The sequence below is a fragment of the Colletes gigas genome, unplaced genomic scaffold (genome assembly GCF_013123115.1).
Source record: "Colletes gigas isolate AHSC1104 unplaced genomic scaffold, ASM1312311v1 Colletes_gigas_Sc00016, whole genome shotgun sequence".
Classification (NCBI taxonomy): domain Eukaryota; kingdom Metazoa; phylum Arthropoda; class Insecta; order Hymenoptera; family Colletidae; genus Colletes; species Colletes gigas.
The window spans coordinates 3,742,213-3,757,764 of NW_025106645.1; the positions used below are offsets into that span (position 1 = coordinate 3,742,213).

The 15,552-nt window shown below is 44.2% G+C and overlaps 2 protein-coding genes across 2 annotated transcripts in view; both read right to left on the minus strand.

The window, feature by feature from the left end:
• Positions 1-4,530: 4,530 nt before the first annotated feature.
• On the minus strand, positions 4,531-6,570 carry LOC122400249 (broad-complex core protein isoforms 1/2/3/4/5-like). The gene is made up of 2 exons (XM_043401603.1): positions 6,564-6,570; positions 4,531-4,916 (listed from the first exon to the last, which is right to left on the minus strand). Exons 1-2 carry the CDS (start codon positions 6,568-6,570, stop codon positions 4,531-4,533), a joined length of 393 nt encoding a protein of 130 aa, XP_043257538.1.
• A 1,926-nt stretch (positions 6,571-8,496) lies between these two features.
• Positions 8,497-15,552, minus strand: part of LOC122400286 (protein tramtrack, alpha isoform) — a 38,255-nt gene continuing 31,199 nt past the window's right edge. Inside the window, exon 6 of the mRNA XM_043401664.1 lies at positions 8,497-9,481. Coding sequence (XP_043257599.1) covers positions 8,811-9,481 — 671 coding nt within the window. The 3' untranslated portion in view covers positions 8,497-8,810. The remainder of the gene's footprint in view (positions 9,482-15,552) is intronic.

Here is a 15,552-nt window from a genome sequence, read left to right on the forward strand (position 1 = left end):
CAGTTATGATCAGACATTATATTTTCGGTAAGGAATTTTTTTCTCGAAACTGCGTAGGAATTCGGGGGTATGTCCATTGACCAAGAATGATTGTATTTGACCCCCGCAACCAAAAATAATTTTTTCAGAATGATTTAAAATGTTACAATTTAATTTTTTAATAATTCTCGATTTCTTAAATATTCTTGATTTTCATCTTATTTTGGCCCCTAGAATCTCTCATTAAAATCTATCTCAGAGGTGGTCGAACACCCTGTTATATGGGTGACGTAGCAACCAAATTGTTCAGGTGAAATATTAGTTTTCGCGTCTAACATCACCCTTTTCGAACACTGTGCGTCGACGAGGAGAAAGCGAGAGCGGTTGTCGCTTTCGTCGAACCTGACCCGTTGAACACGAAAGCTCTCCGGGTTTCTCTCGTCCTAGGCCGCGAAAGAGCTTCCGTTCCGTGGGATAAAAAGAAAAGAGAGGCGACCGGCGCGGGCGTGTGTCCTCGGGGCTTGCGAATATAACGGCGCGGCGCGACGCGACGCATTCTCGATGGTGGCTGGCCTGACCCTCGGCCGCTGTCAAGCGTGAACTCGCACCCATTGACTCTGGGGATGAACACGAGAGGGACGAGGAGGCATCTCGGGCAAATATACGTGTCACGGGGTCTGGGGCTTACGTGCTATACGGTGGGGTACGCGTGTATGTGGGTCGACCGGAAGCGCACGCAGGGCAACGAGGTGTAACGCAGCAAAAGAGAACAAAACGGAACGGAACGGAAAAAGAAAATACAAAACTACCTCCAACCAGAAGGTTGCGTAATCAGCTCGCGAAGGTTAACGAGCGTGCACCGACGTTGCCCGCGCGTACACCTTTCTCCGATCCACGCTGCCGGCCATAAGCGGAGGAAGAGGTAACCCGTACGGTTATGAGACAGGGTAGAAATATGGGACATCAAGGTTTTCTACTATCGACCAAATTAACTGTACCAAAACTTCGTTTATTCCCTAAATATATATTATTAACGCGATGATACCTTACGGGCCGGTATCATTATCGTGAAACGGCGTGTTCTCGCTTTCGAAACAGAAATGTCGAAGTTGAAACGATATCCGTGTAAGAACAGTGAGAGTTCCTCAAGAGAAAATAAAAACAGACGTATACCAGAACGCAGGTTCCTCTATTTGAGATACACACTGCGTGCCATAACTATAAAATCACCCAAGAACTTTCAATTTTATGTATATTCTTGTTGAAATTCGAAGAAACGGAATATACCATATTTGAGATTATATTTATTTTTAAAAAACGAACTACAGAAAACTGGTTTCTTACTGTTTCATAACTATAGAACCAAGCATTCTAGAACAAGCAGTTTTATTTTGCCTAGTGTGATAATATTAATTTGGTTAATAATGCCACGTGGAAGTTATTTAAGTGAGCAAGAAAAAGGCAAAATTTTAGCTTTTCGCGAAAGTAATGTGAAAATACCTGAAATTGTACATAGACTTAATCTATCTCACAATGTTGTGATGAATTTTTTTGAAAATCCCAATTAATATGGGCAAAATAAAAAAGGGGGACCAAAAAAGTAGCTTTCTCTCAGATCTCAACGTTTAATACTTAACACAGTGAGCAATTCTAGTAAAACAATTACTGAAATTAAGTCGAAACTTCAATTAAATGTGTCTCATTCGACGATACATCGAATTATCACAAGTAGTTCTTACATAAGAAGACAAAATTTTATTAAAACTCCTTGACTATTAAGTCGGGACAAAGAAGCTACACGAGAGTTAAAAATTGAAAATTTCAGAGTGGTTTTATAGTTACGACACGCGGTGTATGTAAGGAACAACAAAACATAGATTAAACATAGTAGAATCGTCGCAAATTTTCTAAATTGATATGTTCTGTTAGGTCCAGGCTATTCATTCTCATACATTATATTTGTTATGAGTTTCTCTAAAGAATACAGTGAGTATTTCATGTTCCTACCTCTTCCTCTATCAGGACATCAGTAACATCGGGGAAAAAATCGTACACTGATCTTCCTGGAGTGATTTTAAAGGAACCGTCTACTTTCACGCGCCCGTGTCGAATTTCCTCAAAGATCATTTCACGCAAGGAAGAACGAGAAAGCGAAAATTAAATACGATTGATAAATCTTTTGGAAGTCGTTTGAATTTCAAACACTTTTAACGTGAAAGCACTTTTGTTCTTTCGTGCTCTTCCTATTGCAAGAATATCTCAAAACGAGTTCGTCTCAGGGACACGAAAGCGCACGATTTAACTTTCGAAATCGCTCCCAGGAATCGACATTTATACATACGACTTTCTTTTTTAAAGTTACAATATCCCTGACAATGGAAACGTTTCCAAACATTTTTAATACTTATAACCGGCAATATATGTGAAAAGTAAGGGGGTGGTGGGGGTGGAAGGGGCCGCTCTCTCTCAGCGTGCAAAAAGAAAAAAAACATTTTATTCATAAATAATAATAATAATAAATCATAGTAATAATATTGGTATAATAATGACAATAGTAATCGTAAAATGGACAAATCCATCGTCGATAATTTTGAGAACCCGATTAATAATAATACCGAAACGGGGGAACAAGGATACGATATGCACCATTGGACGTACGCTAACCCCGAAAAAACCGATAACGAAAAAAAAAAAAAAATAATAAAAAGGAACAATGATAGAGATTAAAAAAAAAAAAAAAAAATATATACGTATATACGCTTGCGAATACAATGTATAATGTGATTGCGTTCGTATCGATAAATTCCAATATAAAAGAGACATTCTTATTTACACGAAATACGTACACACCGCGCGTTCTACGCCGTTTATTCTCGATCGGACTTTTTTTTTTTTTTTTTTATTTACATTCTACGTGCAGACAAACGTCCTACTCGCATCGAAGTCGGTGTTTTTTTTATTGTTTCGCGCGAGCGTAGAGGTGTTCGAAGACGGCGCACGGCGTTTATCACAATTTCGCATCTCGATATAGTAATTTAGTCGTCGAAACGTCGAAAATCATCGATTGCTCGCTCGAGAGTGTACCGAACATCGTAGAAATAAACAGAGGATGAGTAACGAAAGATACGAGGGAACGTGTTCCCGCGTCGAACCGGTCGTAATCGATCGCGCTGAATGTAACTAATTTTGCAATCGACGTTGATTGTCACGGGCGAAAATTGTTCTCGCGGTTGTACGAAAATTCTGAAATCGTTTCGATCACGCATTGCACCATTTCCCGCGAGAATCAGGATCGAGAGGTTTCCGTTGGTCGCGTCTTTGGGGCGGCAACGCGCGTTTTAAGTACCCCTAAGCGCGTATGTACCTCGAGCTCGAGAGAAAGGTTCGGAAACAGGACGAGAAAAGATCCCTCGTGTTGCACGGTTTAGGAAACGGAGAGCACCGCGAGACGTTAACTTAGATACATTAACTTATACTTTACTTTAAGGTTTGTACTGCGACTATCCTCGTGACACCCGATAAACCACCCATCCGTAAATTAAGTAATACAAAAATAACAAGTTTTCCTATTTCTCGGACAGAATTAAATAAAAAAAACGTCTTCTAAGTAAGTTCAGCCGCGAGTGGAAGTACCGATGCTTCGGCTCGACTATTTACATACAATGCAACGTATATACAGACCGAGTCGTAAATTCGTGACGCGCGCTGGACCGGCTGGACTCCCGTGATTCGAAACGGGACGAGAATCGAGAGCAACGAAATTGACCGATGTTTTCGGAATAAATTATTTTCCACGCGGACAGGAATCCAATAGGTGTTGGGTCGTTAATTAAGTACAGGTTCTCGTCTTATTTCGAGCGATGAAATCTACCCGAGCCCAATTTGCATCGCGAATTTACGACCCGCTTCTCTATATGTATATATATTTCTCTCTTTATAACCTTAGTAGAAAAATTAAATTTCCAGCGCAGACTCGGAGCGCCTCGTTTGTTTCATTTTTTTTTCTTTAAATACGAGATTTGTCTGCTCGAACGGAGACTCCTTCACAGTATCACATAGCGTTTCCCGCGATTCGAATTCGAACACGCCTCTTTCTCCGGGTGTGGTATCGAAAAGTAACTGGACACTCATCGCGGAATCGATTATCAACGAAGATTCCGCGAAGAGGGTATTCTCGATGCCGCCTCGTAAATGCTAGAGAACGCATGGAAAAACCGACAACCACGCGTGACGTCTACATAACCCAACGATACTGCCGAGAAACCAACGTTTGAATCGACCATCGGCGTTACAAAGGAGATTCTTTAACGACTCGTCGATCACGTGTACATTAAACGATTAAAAAATGGTTCGCCAACCAACGCTGTAACTCTGAACGGAAACGGACAACGAACGCGTGGAACACCGGCATCGTTCTCGATCCCTAGATCTCAGATCCATCCGGAGACACACACGCGTGAAATCGTTCTACGGAAACTGGTCGCGCGTTCCACAGAGTCGAGGACGCGGAGGTCCCGCGAAATCTAATCAAGATTCCAACGGACGTTCCGTCTATCCCAATCTCGATTGTTGATGATGTTGTTGATCCTGGTGCTGTTGTTGCTGCTGCTGTTGTTGCTGCTGCTGCTGCTGCTGCTGTTGTTGCTGAGAGCTTACTCTCTCGGAATGTTCTCTCTGCTCTCTCTCCCGTTCTCGCATCTGTTCCATCTCCTTGCGTTGCTGCTCGTTCTTGCTGTGTTGCCGATGATAGATGCTCTTGTGGTTCCGGAGGCTGTTCAGGCTCGAGTAAACCCGCTTGCAGATGTTACAGATCGGTTCCTTGCTGGGCCTGGTGTGCACGTTCTGTATGTGCCGCCTCAACCGCGTTAAGGAGGTCAGGATTTTGTTGCAAGGCTCGCATCGAAACTCATCGGACGCGCCGCTGCCAGCCAACTGACCTGGCGGCAGAACCAGACACAGGGGTTACTTTTGGTTTGTTTCTGCTCGAAACTGTCAGATTCGGACGCGTGGGTCCGGGCACGCACGGGAAAACTCGTTTCTAGAGTCCTCTCTCTAGTCACGTGCATCGCGTGTACCGTGACACGTGGTCATTTACTTTATCCATTCTCAACACCACCATCTACCACCTTTTTTTATTTTTTTATCCGAGAGAGAGAAATATTCGTGCGCCCTTCTCGCTTAGTTCGCGCACAACGTTGCACCGTCACCCGACCAAGCCGTGCTCAAACTGTCTTTGTCTTTTGCATCTTCATCGTATCGCCCATTCTAGTTTCCGCTTTTTCTTTACGCGCGCGTGCTATTCGACGGGAAACCCCAGTCTTCCGCCAGCCATCGTGTCCGCGCCATTGTCATCGTTCCGTTTCTCGATCGTCTCACCGTCTCTAAAACTGATTCGCTTTGTCTCTCTTTTTTTTATAAATTACTTTGTTCCATGATGAAACTCAACGATCGCGAGCATAGCGAGAGAACTTTGCGAAATTGAAATTTATGTAAAATTAACTATACGACAGATCGATTTATCGTTGCAACGATAACACTGGTCGACTGTGTTCTTCTAAATAGATCGAAAGAATTTAATTGCCTCAAGAGCGGGCCGAGGAATTTAATAAGGTAGTTCGAAGAAGGCCATCGGCATTTTGATACAACAAAGTATTGTTCGTGGATGGAGATACTGTAGTTCGAATCGGGAATCCATTTATCGCGATACGATGACAATGGCGACGACCGTTTGGCAGAAGAATTCCTCCGATTCGAAAGGCAGCGGCGTGCAGAAGTACCTTTACTTTTCACGATTCATCGTTGTGCTCTTTTTGTTTTTTTGTTTTTTTAGCGCATTACGATAGTAGAGTGCAAGCAATTCCAAGATTCCAGTGAACGATCGTGAGCGATGACGTTAGTGTTTTCAGAGCACCAGAGATGGATCCATGTCGATGCGTATTATTTACAGCAAGACAGAGCAGAGTAGATTCTTGTAGGTATACGTGTGTGGATATATATATATGTAAATATATATATAAATATATGTATATACAAGAGTGTGATATAATTGGTCTAACGGAATGATGCGATGAAGCGAACGGTTGATTTGTTGGTTTTATTTTACGATCGCGAAATTGCCTATCAGGGATCTGAGAGTTCCACGGTTCCGCGGGTTTGGCGTTTAACAGCGAAACAACAGATTTCCTTACTTCAGAAACGTATTTTTATTTTCTCATTCGGCTCTAACGACAAACACGGTACACGCTAGTAACAGTTACGCTCGATCCTTGTCGATTCGACGATGCTGGATCGCGAAGAACGAGACATGAAAACGAGGGACGGACGGAACGATACGAGAAACGAGAGACGCGAGGTCCGTACACGAAAAATTATTTTCAAAGGTTCGCAGATACATGGGTCACGGTCCAATCTAACGATAAATTAGACGCGTCGTTGGTGCGAATAAGCACACCCGAGATATTCACCTCGAAACGGTGACCAAAGCTACTTCGATACTCGTTCGATCTTCAAACTTTGTTAAAAATTTATTCAAATTGAATGAAACGATCGAGCTACAACTAAACAATTCCTTGGTAAATACTTACTTCGCATCGCTTCTTCGTAAACCGAATATAAAACGCAAAGTTCAATTTTTATCGTATCTTAATGTATCTTAAGTTTTATTAATTATTTTCAAATATAACTAACGATACAAATATACAGAGAAAATGAAGAAGATGCAGAGTAGGTACCTATTTGAAAAGTTTCTCGATTACGATTTACGGTGCTTTCGGTGATTACACAGCTTTCTTTAATTAATTAATTTTTATTTTTATTTGACGCAAAATAATATAAAAATTGTTAATCAAAATTAATGTTAACAGTGTGAATGATCCATAAACTTGTTTCCAAGGATTTATGTACTTTTAAATATCATTTTTCGTTTCTAAGTCGCCGTTCTCGAACACTGTGCGACGCGTCTGTTCGTTACTCACTGTTTCTACTTCTATGTCCAACTCGAATCTATCAAACGCGTACCCATATATCTTGAAAAAATGTTATTCTTTCCTTTCGACAAAGACTAATCGAATACCGTGTCTTGTAATCGCTAATAAACTTTTAGAAATTTTAGATGATCGACGTTTGGCCAGCTTTTCGAGGCAAATATCGCGCTACGCGGAGATGGCCGTTCCTCCATCGATTGTTCGCAGAGCTGGCGATCAACGGAGGAAGGAATGACTACAAAGTCGACTTTATCGTGGGTGAAGTACCCTCGGTTAACCCTCGAGGGTGGATGAGGAAGAGCACAATCGTACCGAACGAGACAGATATCGATTTCGCCGCGGACTTGGCACGAGACTGGTTCAGATGGCGGAACACATTTATTTCCGAACATATTATACAGTCGTACCCCGAACTTGCGTGCTAATTGGCTCCGGAATAGCCAACGCGAGTCGAGAAAGGGACCCGAATATACAAAGAAATGAAAATAAAAAAAATTCAGGACTCGTTTTCCACTCTTCGGTAAAGGCGAGGGAGATAAAGATTAGCGTACGGTTATATTTATAATTCTAAAATATGTAAAACGAAGCACGCGAGCACGAAACGTGTATCGCTGCTAGAAACGACATAAGTGAGAAACAGGGTACGACTGTATATGTTAACGCTGTATTAGATTAGCTTTTTCCCCGTTCATTAGTAAACGCGATGAGGGAGGTGAAGTTTAGCGTACGGTTATATTAATAATTATAAGATACGCAAAATCTGAAGAAACGTCGCTGCTATGGAAACTGGGATACACGCGTTCTTCTCTTTTCAATTTTCGTAATTTTTATTCGAGTTAATTGCTTCGTTCTTCCTTAACGTATACTACGATCGTCGAAGAAAAATTCTAAAAAGAAAACGAAACCATATAAATAGTCAACACTAAATTGTAGGTACGTATTTTTATTGAAATTCGTCTTTTTTAAAATCATTATACATATTTGTCGTTACATTGATCGAATTCAACATAAATTGGTAACAAGTAAGTTCTGCAACTTTAAGTATGAAGCGTTATCTTCGAACAACGTAACAAGAAATCAAAACGATTCGGTGCGTTCGAACGAGTTGGATAATTACTGAACACTGGTCAACAACAAATGCAGGGTGTTGGATCACCTTTGGGAAAAATTGTAATGGGAGATTCTTGGTGGCAAAATAAGACGGAAATCAAGAATACCAATTCGTTGATCGAGGCTTCGTTAAAAAGTTATTAACGGTTAAAGTTCCGTCTGTAGAATGGTAATGCGATAGTGGCGCACGCAACTTTAAACGTTAATAACTTTTCAACGAAGCCTCGATCAACAAATTGGTATTCTTGATTTTCGTCTTATTTTGCCCCCAAGAATCTCCCATTACAATTCTTCCCAGAAGTGGCCACCATGCATGTACTCTTCGTTCGAGTAGACAATCCTCTGCGACTCTAATACTAATGTCTCCGATACAGAATGTAAAACCGAAAGTTCTGTCTTTTCCCGTAACGCGATGGAAACGACGCGGGGGTACGACTGTACAACAGAACCGTGGGGGAACGTCCGCGCGAAACTTAAGCTAACGCGAGTCATTAAACTCTCTTTGGCGTGTGTAACGAGGTAACGCTTCGTCGCGATCCGAGGACTAGGAAGGAATGGCCGTCTGGCGGACGAGCTCGAACGGAATCGGAATCTGTGCCTGGTGAACATCCACGCGAGCGCTTGAAACTCCTGATTTCAGCCTGAACGCGTCCCCTGGGCGGTCGATGTGTTCTCGATTTCGAGACGCGAGACGGGACCACCGACGCAATTCGGTCAGTAAACCGCGTGGAAGGTCGTTCAATACGTGACCTCGCACTGTTCCTCGTGCTCCTTGCGGTCCTTCCTCGCGTGGTACTGGCTCTTGTGGCTGACGAGGCTGTTCCTGGACTTGTAACTCCTGCCGCACTGGTCGCACGACAGTGACTGCGGCACGTAGAAGTGCGTGTCCGCCAGGTGCCTCTGAAGGGACCAGGCTCGCGAGAACGTCTTCTGGCAGAAGCTGCAGTACGTGGCGCTGTTCGATCGGTTCGCGGAGCTCTTGTGGTCCGCGTCGCGATACTTGGACGCTGTCTGCAGGTTACCGTTCTGCGCGAGCCATCGTAGATCGGCGAACGGGCCGGTCTCGGTGGTCCTCGCTTGCTGTTGCTGTCTGTTGCCGATCTGCTGGCGAATCTGATGGTGGGCGGTCGACAGCGGATCCGCCTGCAGATCGATCTGCTCCGAGAGCAGACAGGACTCGAGCTCGTCGATCTTCGGCGACAGAGGCTCCGACTTGAGCACGATCTGCATCTGATCGTTAATGTCGTCTAAGAGATCGATAATGGGCAGTTCCTGGTGCTGCTGGTGGCCATGCTGCGCCACCTCGCACTGACTAGTTCCTGTACTTTGGCCCGATTCGCCGGTTTCCCGTTGACCGTCTCCGTTGGTAGCGGACTGCCAACCCCCGTCCTCCTCGGCGACCTCCCGGTCTGCAACCAAAGAGGAGGGGGCTGAGTCCAACCGAGAATCGCGCGAATTAATAACCGCGTCGCGATTTTACTCGTCTTTTCCGGGCGTTCTGTCGTCGTCCCGGCGCGTCGAATGGCTCGCAGGCGGCCACGACGACCGGGATGGGGTCGAAAACGAGGTGGAAAAGAGAGAAAAGAACAGAGAATCGAGAGAAACGCGAGCCGCTTTCCGGCTAAACGGGCACCGGTATGTTGTTAATCGTCCGCGAGAGGTTCAGGAAGGGTGAGAGAGAGAGAGAGGAGGATCTCGAAAGGTGGATGGGGCTAGGGGAGCTGAGCAAGGTAGGGCGTGCGTACATTCATCGTCTCATAAAAGCGAGTATAACGTCCGCGAGGATGAGATGTCGATACAACGAGAGAGCGGCAGTAGTAATGGGAGTATAAGAGCAAGAGCAACAGCGGGAACGTAACGGCGATGCTTCTTCTTTGCGGGATTTTACCCAGCCGGTTACCCTAGCAACGGAACCCCCTACGAGCAACGTTTCTTCCCCCGATTTTCCGTGGTGCCTTGCTGCTTGGCCAGGAACAAGGGGGGGGGGTAGAGAGGGGGGATATATACGTAGGATGCGTATTATTCTTAATAACCCCCGTATGCCGTTGCGCTGTATTATGACTGATGTTGACTCTAAGCGCGGAGAGCCACGGCGATCGATAACTCGACTACCGCCGTGACTACGAAACCAACGACGAAGGGAGGGCCAACGGGGTTGCAAAGAGTCGAGGGCCGGAGGGATCGGCGGGGAGAGAAAAATCTAAGTAGCTTCCGGATTGGTTACGCGAGTCTTACCAACTTTTTGAAAGAGTTACGCGAACGGTGGTGGGGACGAGCCAAGACAGGGGGTTGCGAAGCAAGGAGGACGAGTGGAACAACTACCCTCCCTTCGGCCCTCCCAGGCCCTCTTTCCCTCCGATATGCGGTTGCGCGTTTCGCGAAATCACCGCGATTACAGGATTCGAGTCTTCTCGAACCTTCTACACTCCCAGCCAAAAAGATACACTCGCTTCCAACGGAAATATCTCTCATTGCGTGCAACCCTAAATAATTAGTCGCTTCTGTCGGGCAATTCCCTTCTTGCGGGTGCGTATTTTCGTTGTCAGCCACGAAAGCTTTCGTCGTTCTATGTAATTCAATGTAATTAAATTCTTCTATATAATTGATATAACTCAAATGCATGATTTACAATACAGCCCAACTTCGATAACTTGAAAACCTCTGTAAGTCGAAACAACATTTACTTCAACCCGAATTATCTGCCACATGCGTTATATGCATTATTTGATCTCTATAACTTGAATTTAGAATCCTTGAACCTCTATAAATCGAACTTTTATCATGGCTACCTAACTGGGAACAAAATAACGCTGGGAAACGTAAGATGATGTTTTATAGAAAAGTGTAATGACATTGAAAACAATATATTTTCTGCTTTAGTTATCGTTGAAAATGCCATTGATCAGCAATCTATTAACCCTTAAAATTGGGCCCGCTGCGGCCCTCCTCAAGTTTAAACTAATAATTATTTAATATATGTCAATGTAACTATTTGAAAATCTTTGCAATTCTCCATTAGTTCATTATTTTTTAAATGCTTGAAAGGAAAGTTACTTTACATTTACCAATTTGGTAAAACTTAACATTAAATAAAATAATTCAGTTTAGATCGATGGGTCCACTTAAGGGTTAAATCTTTAACACTGTTGAATTTCCTAACCGTCTCACGATGTTACAAAAATCATTTCCAGTGACCACTGTACATGTCTAAAGTTTCTTCCCTGTTTTCTACGAACTCATGGTGTTTATTAAACAAAGATAAGAGTACGTCGCGAGGGCGAACTGCTTGTTACTCTCGCCTTTCTTCCGCGGGTGAACCGCCCAGTTTAAAACCCGATTTCAGAACATCTTCGCGTTACGAATAAAGACTAAATATTCTACAGTGAAATAGTGTTGTTTAATTCAATCATACAACCCATAGCCCTACAATTCCAATAAACACAAAGTAAAATTACGGGACTCTTTTAGTAATAATCAGTAATAGCAGCCTTTCGTCTGTAATAGAACTTGCTTATGATTATGATTATGTTCTGCATATGTAAAATAAAAAATTGAACTTTAACTATCATACAAAGCCTCCGTAAGTCTCCTCTTGAGAACCTCTCTTGGTCGAAGACTTCGATAACTCGAAGATTCTGGCTCTTCCCCCGAGATCGAATCATCGAAGTTCGACTGTACGGATATTCCTCTTCGAGACGTTTCAAGCGCGTAAAAAGAAATGGAAATAAAAGCGTACCGCGATGGAAAACGTTAGTTTCGTCGCGTATCCGTAACACGACGCGGGACCGCGAAGGGTTAATCGCAGAACAAGCGAGGAGAGCCTAGCAGAGTATAGCGCGAAACTAAAGTGTCTCGATGAATTAAGTACCGGCGCAACCGACTAGACCTTCACCTTGTCTCTCGACATAAACAGCCTTTATCGATTTCCGATTGCTACGCGCAAAATCCCGCGATAACGCGGAACGCGCGCGTAAGGAAAATTCGCGTCGCTCCGCGGGAACGGACGACGATCGTCGATGCGTTTTCTTTCTTTTTTTTCCTGTTTATTTCCCCCCCTTGTCCACGGATCCGTACGCAACGCGCTCGAATTTGTGCAAACGACGCACAGTCTTCGGAATCGATTGGGCGGGGAGGAAACGCGCCGCGGTCGTTCGGGACGCCAGGCACTAACTCCTGCCGCTCGCGTTACGCACACGGTGCGCCTCCAGATGAAATGTAAATATATTTTCGTGCGAATTTTTCGAGCTAATTTTAACCGATAAATGTTGCGTCGACTGATTTCTTTATTGTCTTCGAGATAGGAGAGTCTTAACGCGCTCGTTGCGGAACACCAGATATACAGTAACGGACAAAAGTTTCGGGCGGCCTCGTTATCGCCGAATAACGGACACCAGGCAGGGGTATTAAATTTTTATTAGGAGGGCAACCACGTTCGACTAAGTTTCGTCGTATCGCGCGAAAGAATAAAATATATATTCGTAGAAAGATACCGGAAAGTATTGCATGAAAAAAAAATACAGATCGAATCGTGACAGCGAACGACTATGGAACGAAAGTATAAACGCCCCTGTCTCCCTCGCACGTTCTTGCTCTCTCTCTTGCTCTACAGCCCCTCCCTGGCTCCTTCCTAGCCCCACGCCCCCCTCCGTCCCCCTCTGCAGTCGGTTCTCTCTGTCTGACGCCCGCGCTCACTGTTGCGCAGTTTTCGAGGTCACCTCAAGTTCATCATCGATAATAGCGCAAGCAAGGCGAAAACAAGCAGCTAGACCTGGGCGTCCCCGATAAGTACACATACTACAGATAAAAAATTCCGTCGGATTTGGTTCAGAACGAACTTTCGTTTGGCCTTGGCAGGCGCCGCGTCCGCGCCCGCGCCCGCACCCGCGCCCGCGACCTACGAAAGTAAATTGCCAGCCGCGCGGATCGTCGGCTACCGAAACGAACCAACGACAAAACCGTCGGAGAAGAGACTGGTAGGGTCGCGGGACGAAGAAAAAAAATTGAGAGAGAGAGAGAGAGAGAGGAGAGATGAGTAAGTATCGAGTAAATAGACGTATGCACAAGGAGAAGACTCATGGACGTCGTGTAAGCAAGAGGCAGAAGAGAGCTCCGGGGGCACTTGCACACAGACAAACGTATGCACACGCCATCGAAATCGCCAACGACGACAGATGGCAGCATGAATTCCGCGTTTCGCAAACAGGCCATTAGCAAACGGGTTACGCAACTCTGCGAATTTCTTTACCTCGACTAGTCGCGCGAGCCCCGATATATATATATATATTGGATCGGCCAAAACGATAAGACGCTCGATATTCGTCAATGTTTCCTGTTAGAAAACGATCCATATGTTTTGCACACCCCGCCAGCGTTTAAACTTTCGAGTAGAGAAACGAACTTACGGTTACAGAGTCGAGGAAGAAAGAGTAACATTTTTCCTGTTATAAAACGATCCATACATTTTGTCTCCCCGCGTATCGAGCGTTAAAACTTTCGAGTAGAGAATTTACGGTTACGGAGTCGAAGAAGAAAGGGTAAACAGTTTTTCGTAAGAAAAATATAGGAGATCGCGCGTAACGGTTGGACAGGGCTGGAAGTGGAAACGGCGAGTAATGAACAGACGCTACGCGCTCGGACGCGCCAAGTATAATCATATTTGAAATTTTATTTCACATTCCAATATGTTCGTGCCGTGTTCTGTACTACAACTTAAGGCGACATTTTAAACATATAATGGAGTTTACGAAAAACAGTAAACCTCTTCTCGTTCGACAACTCCCTATCCTTTGGCAAAGTTGTTATATCGTTGATGCAAAACTCGTTTGATTTTTTATTAAAATGTAGTTAAACGCTTTTCGTTAAAACGTTTGACATTTTTAAATTGTTTGCCCACTTGTAAACCTGGAGGCTGTTGTATTTTATTTTGTTGAGAATAAGCATTGCATGCATGTATTTTCAATGAAAATTTGTATCCATTGGTGCAGTCCCCTTGCAAAGTTCAGTACTGTCCGAGGACACTCGTTTATTGCACCCCTTGAGCGTCTTTTTTTCCAGGCGTCAAGCTCAGTTTGCAGAAAACCGTCAAAGAACAGCATTTTCGTTTTGTAAAACTACATTAATTAAACTCTGTTGTGTTTATTTAGCAAATAAATAATCAACATATTCCTTGTAAGGCCAGGTTTTCTTATATGCTAACAAAAATATTGGTGCGATTAGGCTCAAGTACAATCAAGAAAATTTGTATGAATCGTTGATGTTGGTATGTTTAAAATTTCATAAATCTTCCGAACTGACAAATTTTATTTGTTTTTTATTAACACGTTGGCTGCCAGACCAAACCCCTCAAATTGGCCACGAAAACAAAACTTTGTTTTCAGACAACTGAAAACTACCATAACTCATCATTTGTTATTGACCTTATTTTTACAAGCTCGTTAAAATTGAAGAGTCCTATTTAGATTTATTTTTTTTTAACATCTAATCTTGACAATTAATTGTTTTAGTTCTTTAGTGAAAAATCGTGTCAGCCATATGTGGGTGACGTGGCAGTCAATGTGTTGAATTATACATTTTATCAATTTCGGAATATCGAACAGAGCTTATGGGACGACCTAATAATTTACCACGAAGAATCGAGAGCACGCGTTCGTTAAAAATTACCAAATTACTTTGTCGCGTATCGTCGAGAGGGGTCGGATCGTTCGAGAGAAGAATATCGATCGCGCGGTCGTTGCAGCGTCCCAAGAATCGAGAGGAAACGCGGGATCGATTCTCGAACGGGACGCGAAACTGGACCGCGCGAAGCCGTGGAGCGCTTTCGTCGTAGGAATTCGGCCAGCCATTAAAAAGAGCACGCCGGAGTAAAAACGAGAAGAAGAGTTACAGTAGACGTTGGTGTACGTTACGCGCGCGCGTATGTGTGTGCGTTATAGGCGGCAGGGAACGTCCCGTGAAATAAATATTTGCTCGATGCGCTGCAACGGTGCCCTCCGATACAAAGAGAAAGAGGATAAAGTGCTCGACGACTCCGGGAGGAGCTCGCCACCCGCTATTTTTATGCAGCCGGGTTTTACAACAGGTCACCACCGCGGGTGCAGTCGTTTGACGGGAAAAAGAGGTGAAACGCGGAGGGGGGACGGGGGGTGTAGAGGAAAAATAATAACGACGAGTAAGAGAAGGAAAAAGGGAATCGTCGAGAGAGAGAGAGAAAGCGTGCGCGCGGGGGAGGAGGGTTTATTCGTACGCGCGGCGCGTATCGGTTTTTGCAAAGCAATTTTCGGTGCTCGGCCGTGGAAACGGAGCTAAGAATATCTAGGCCCGGGCAAAAAGAATTTTCTCCTCTCTTTGCGATAATGACATCGAAACCGGCCGCGAACCGCCTGGCATAGACACGAGCGCGCGGAGAGAAAGGGGGCCGGAATGAATAGATTTAAAATTAGACCGCGATAAACGCATCTTTCTCCCGAGTGTGTCGGCTCTA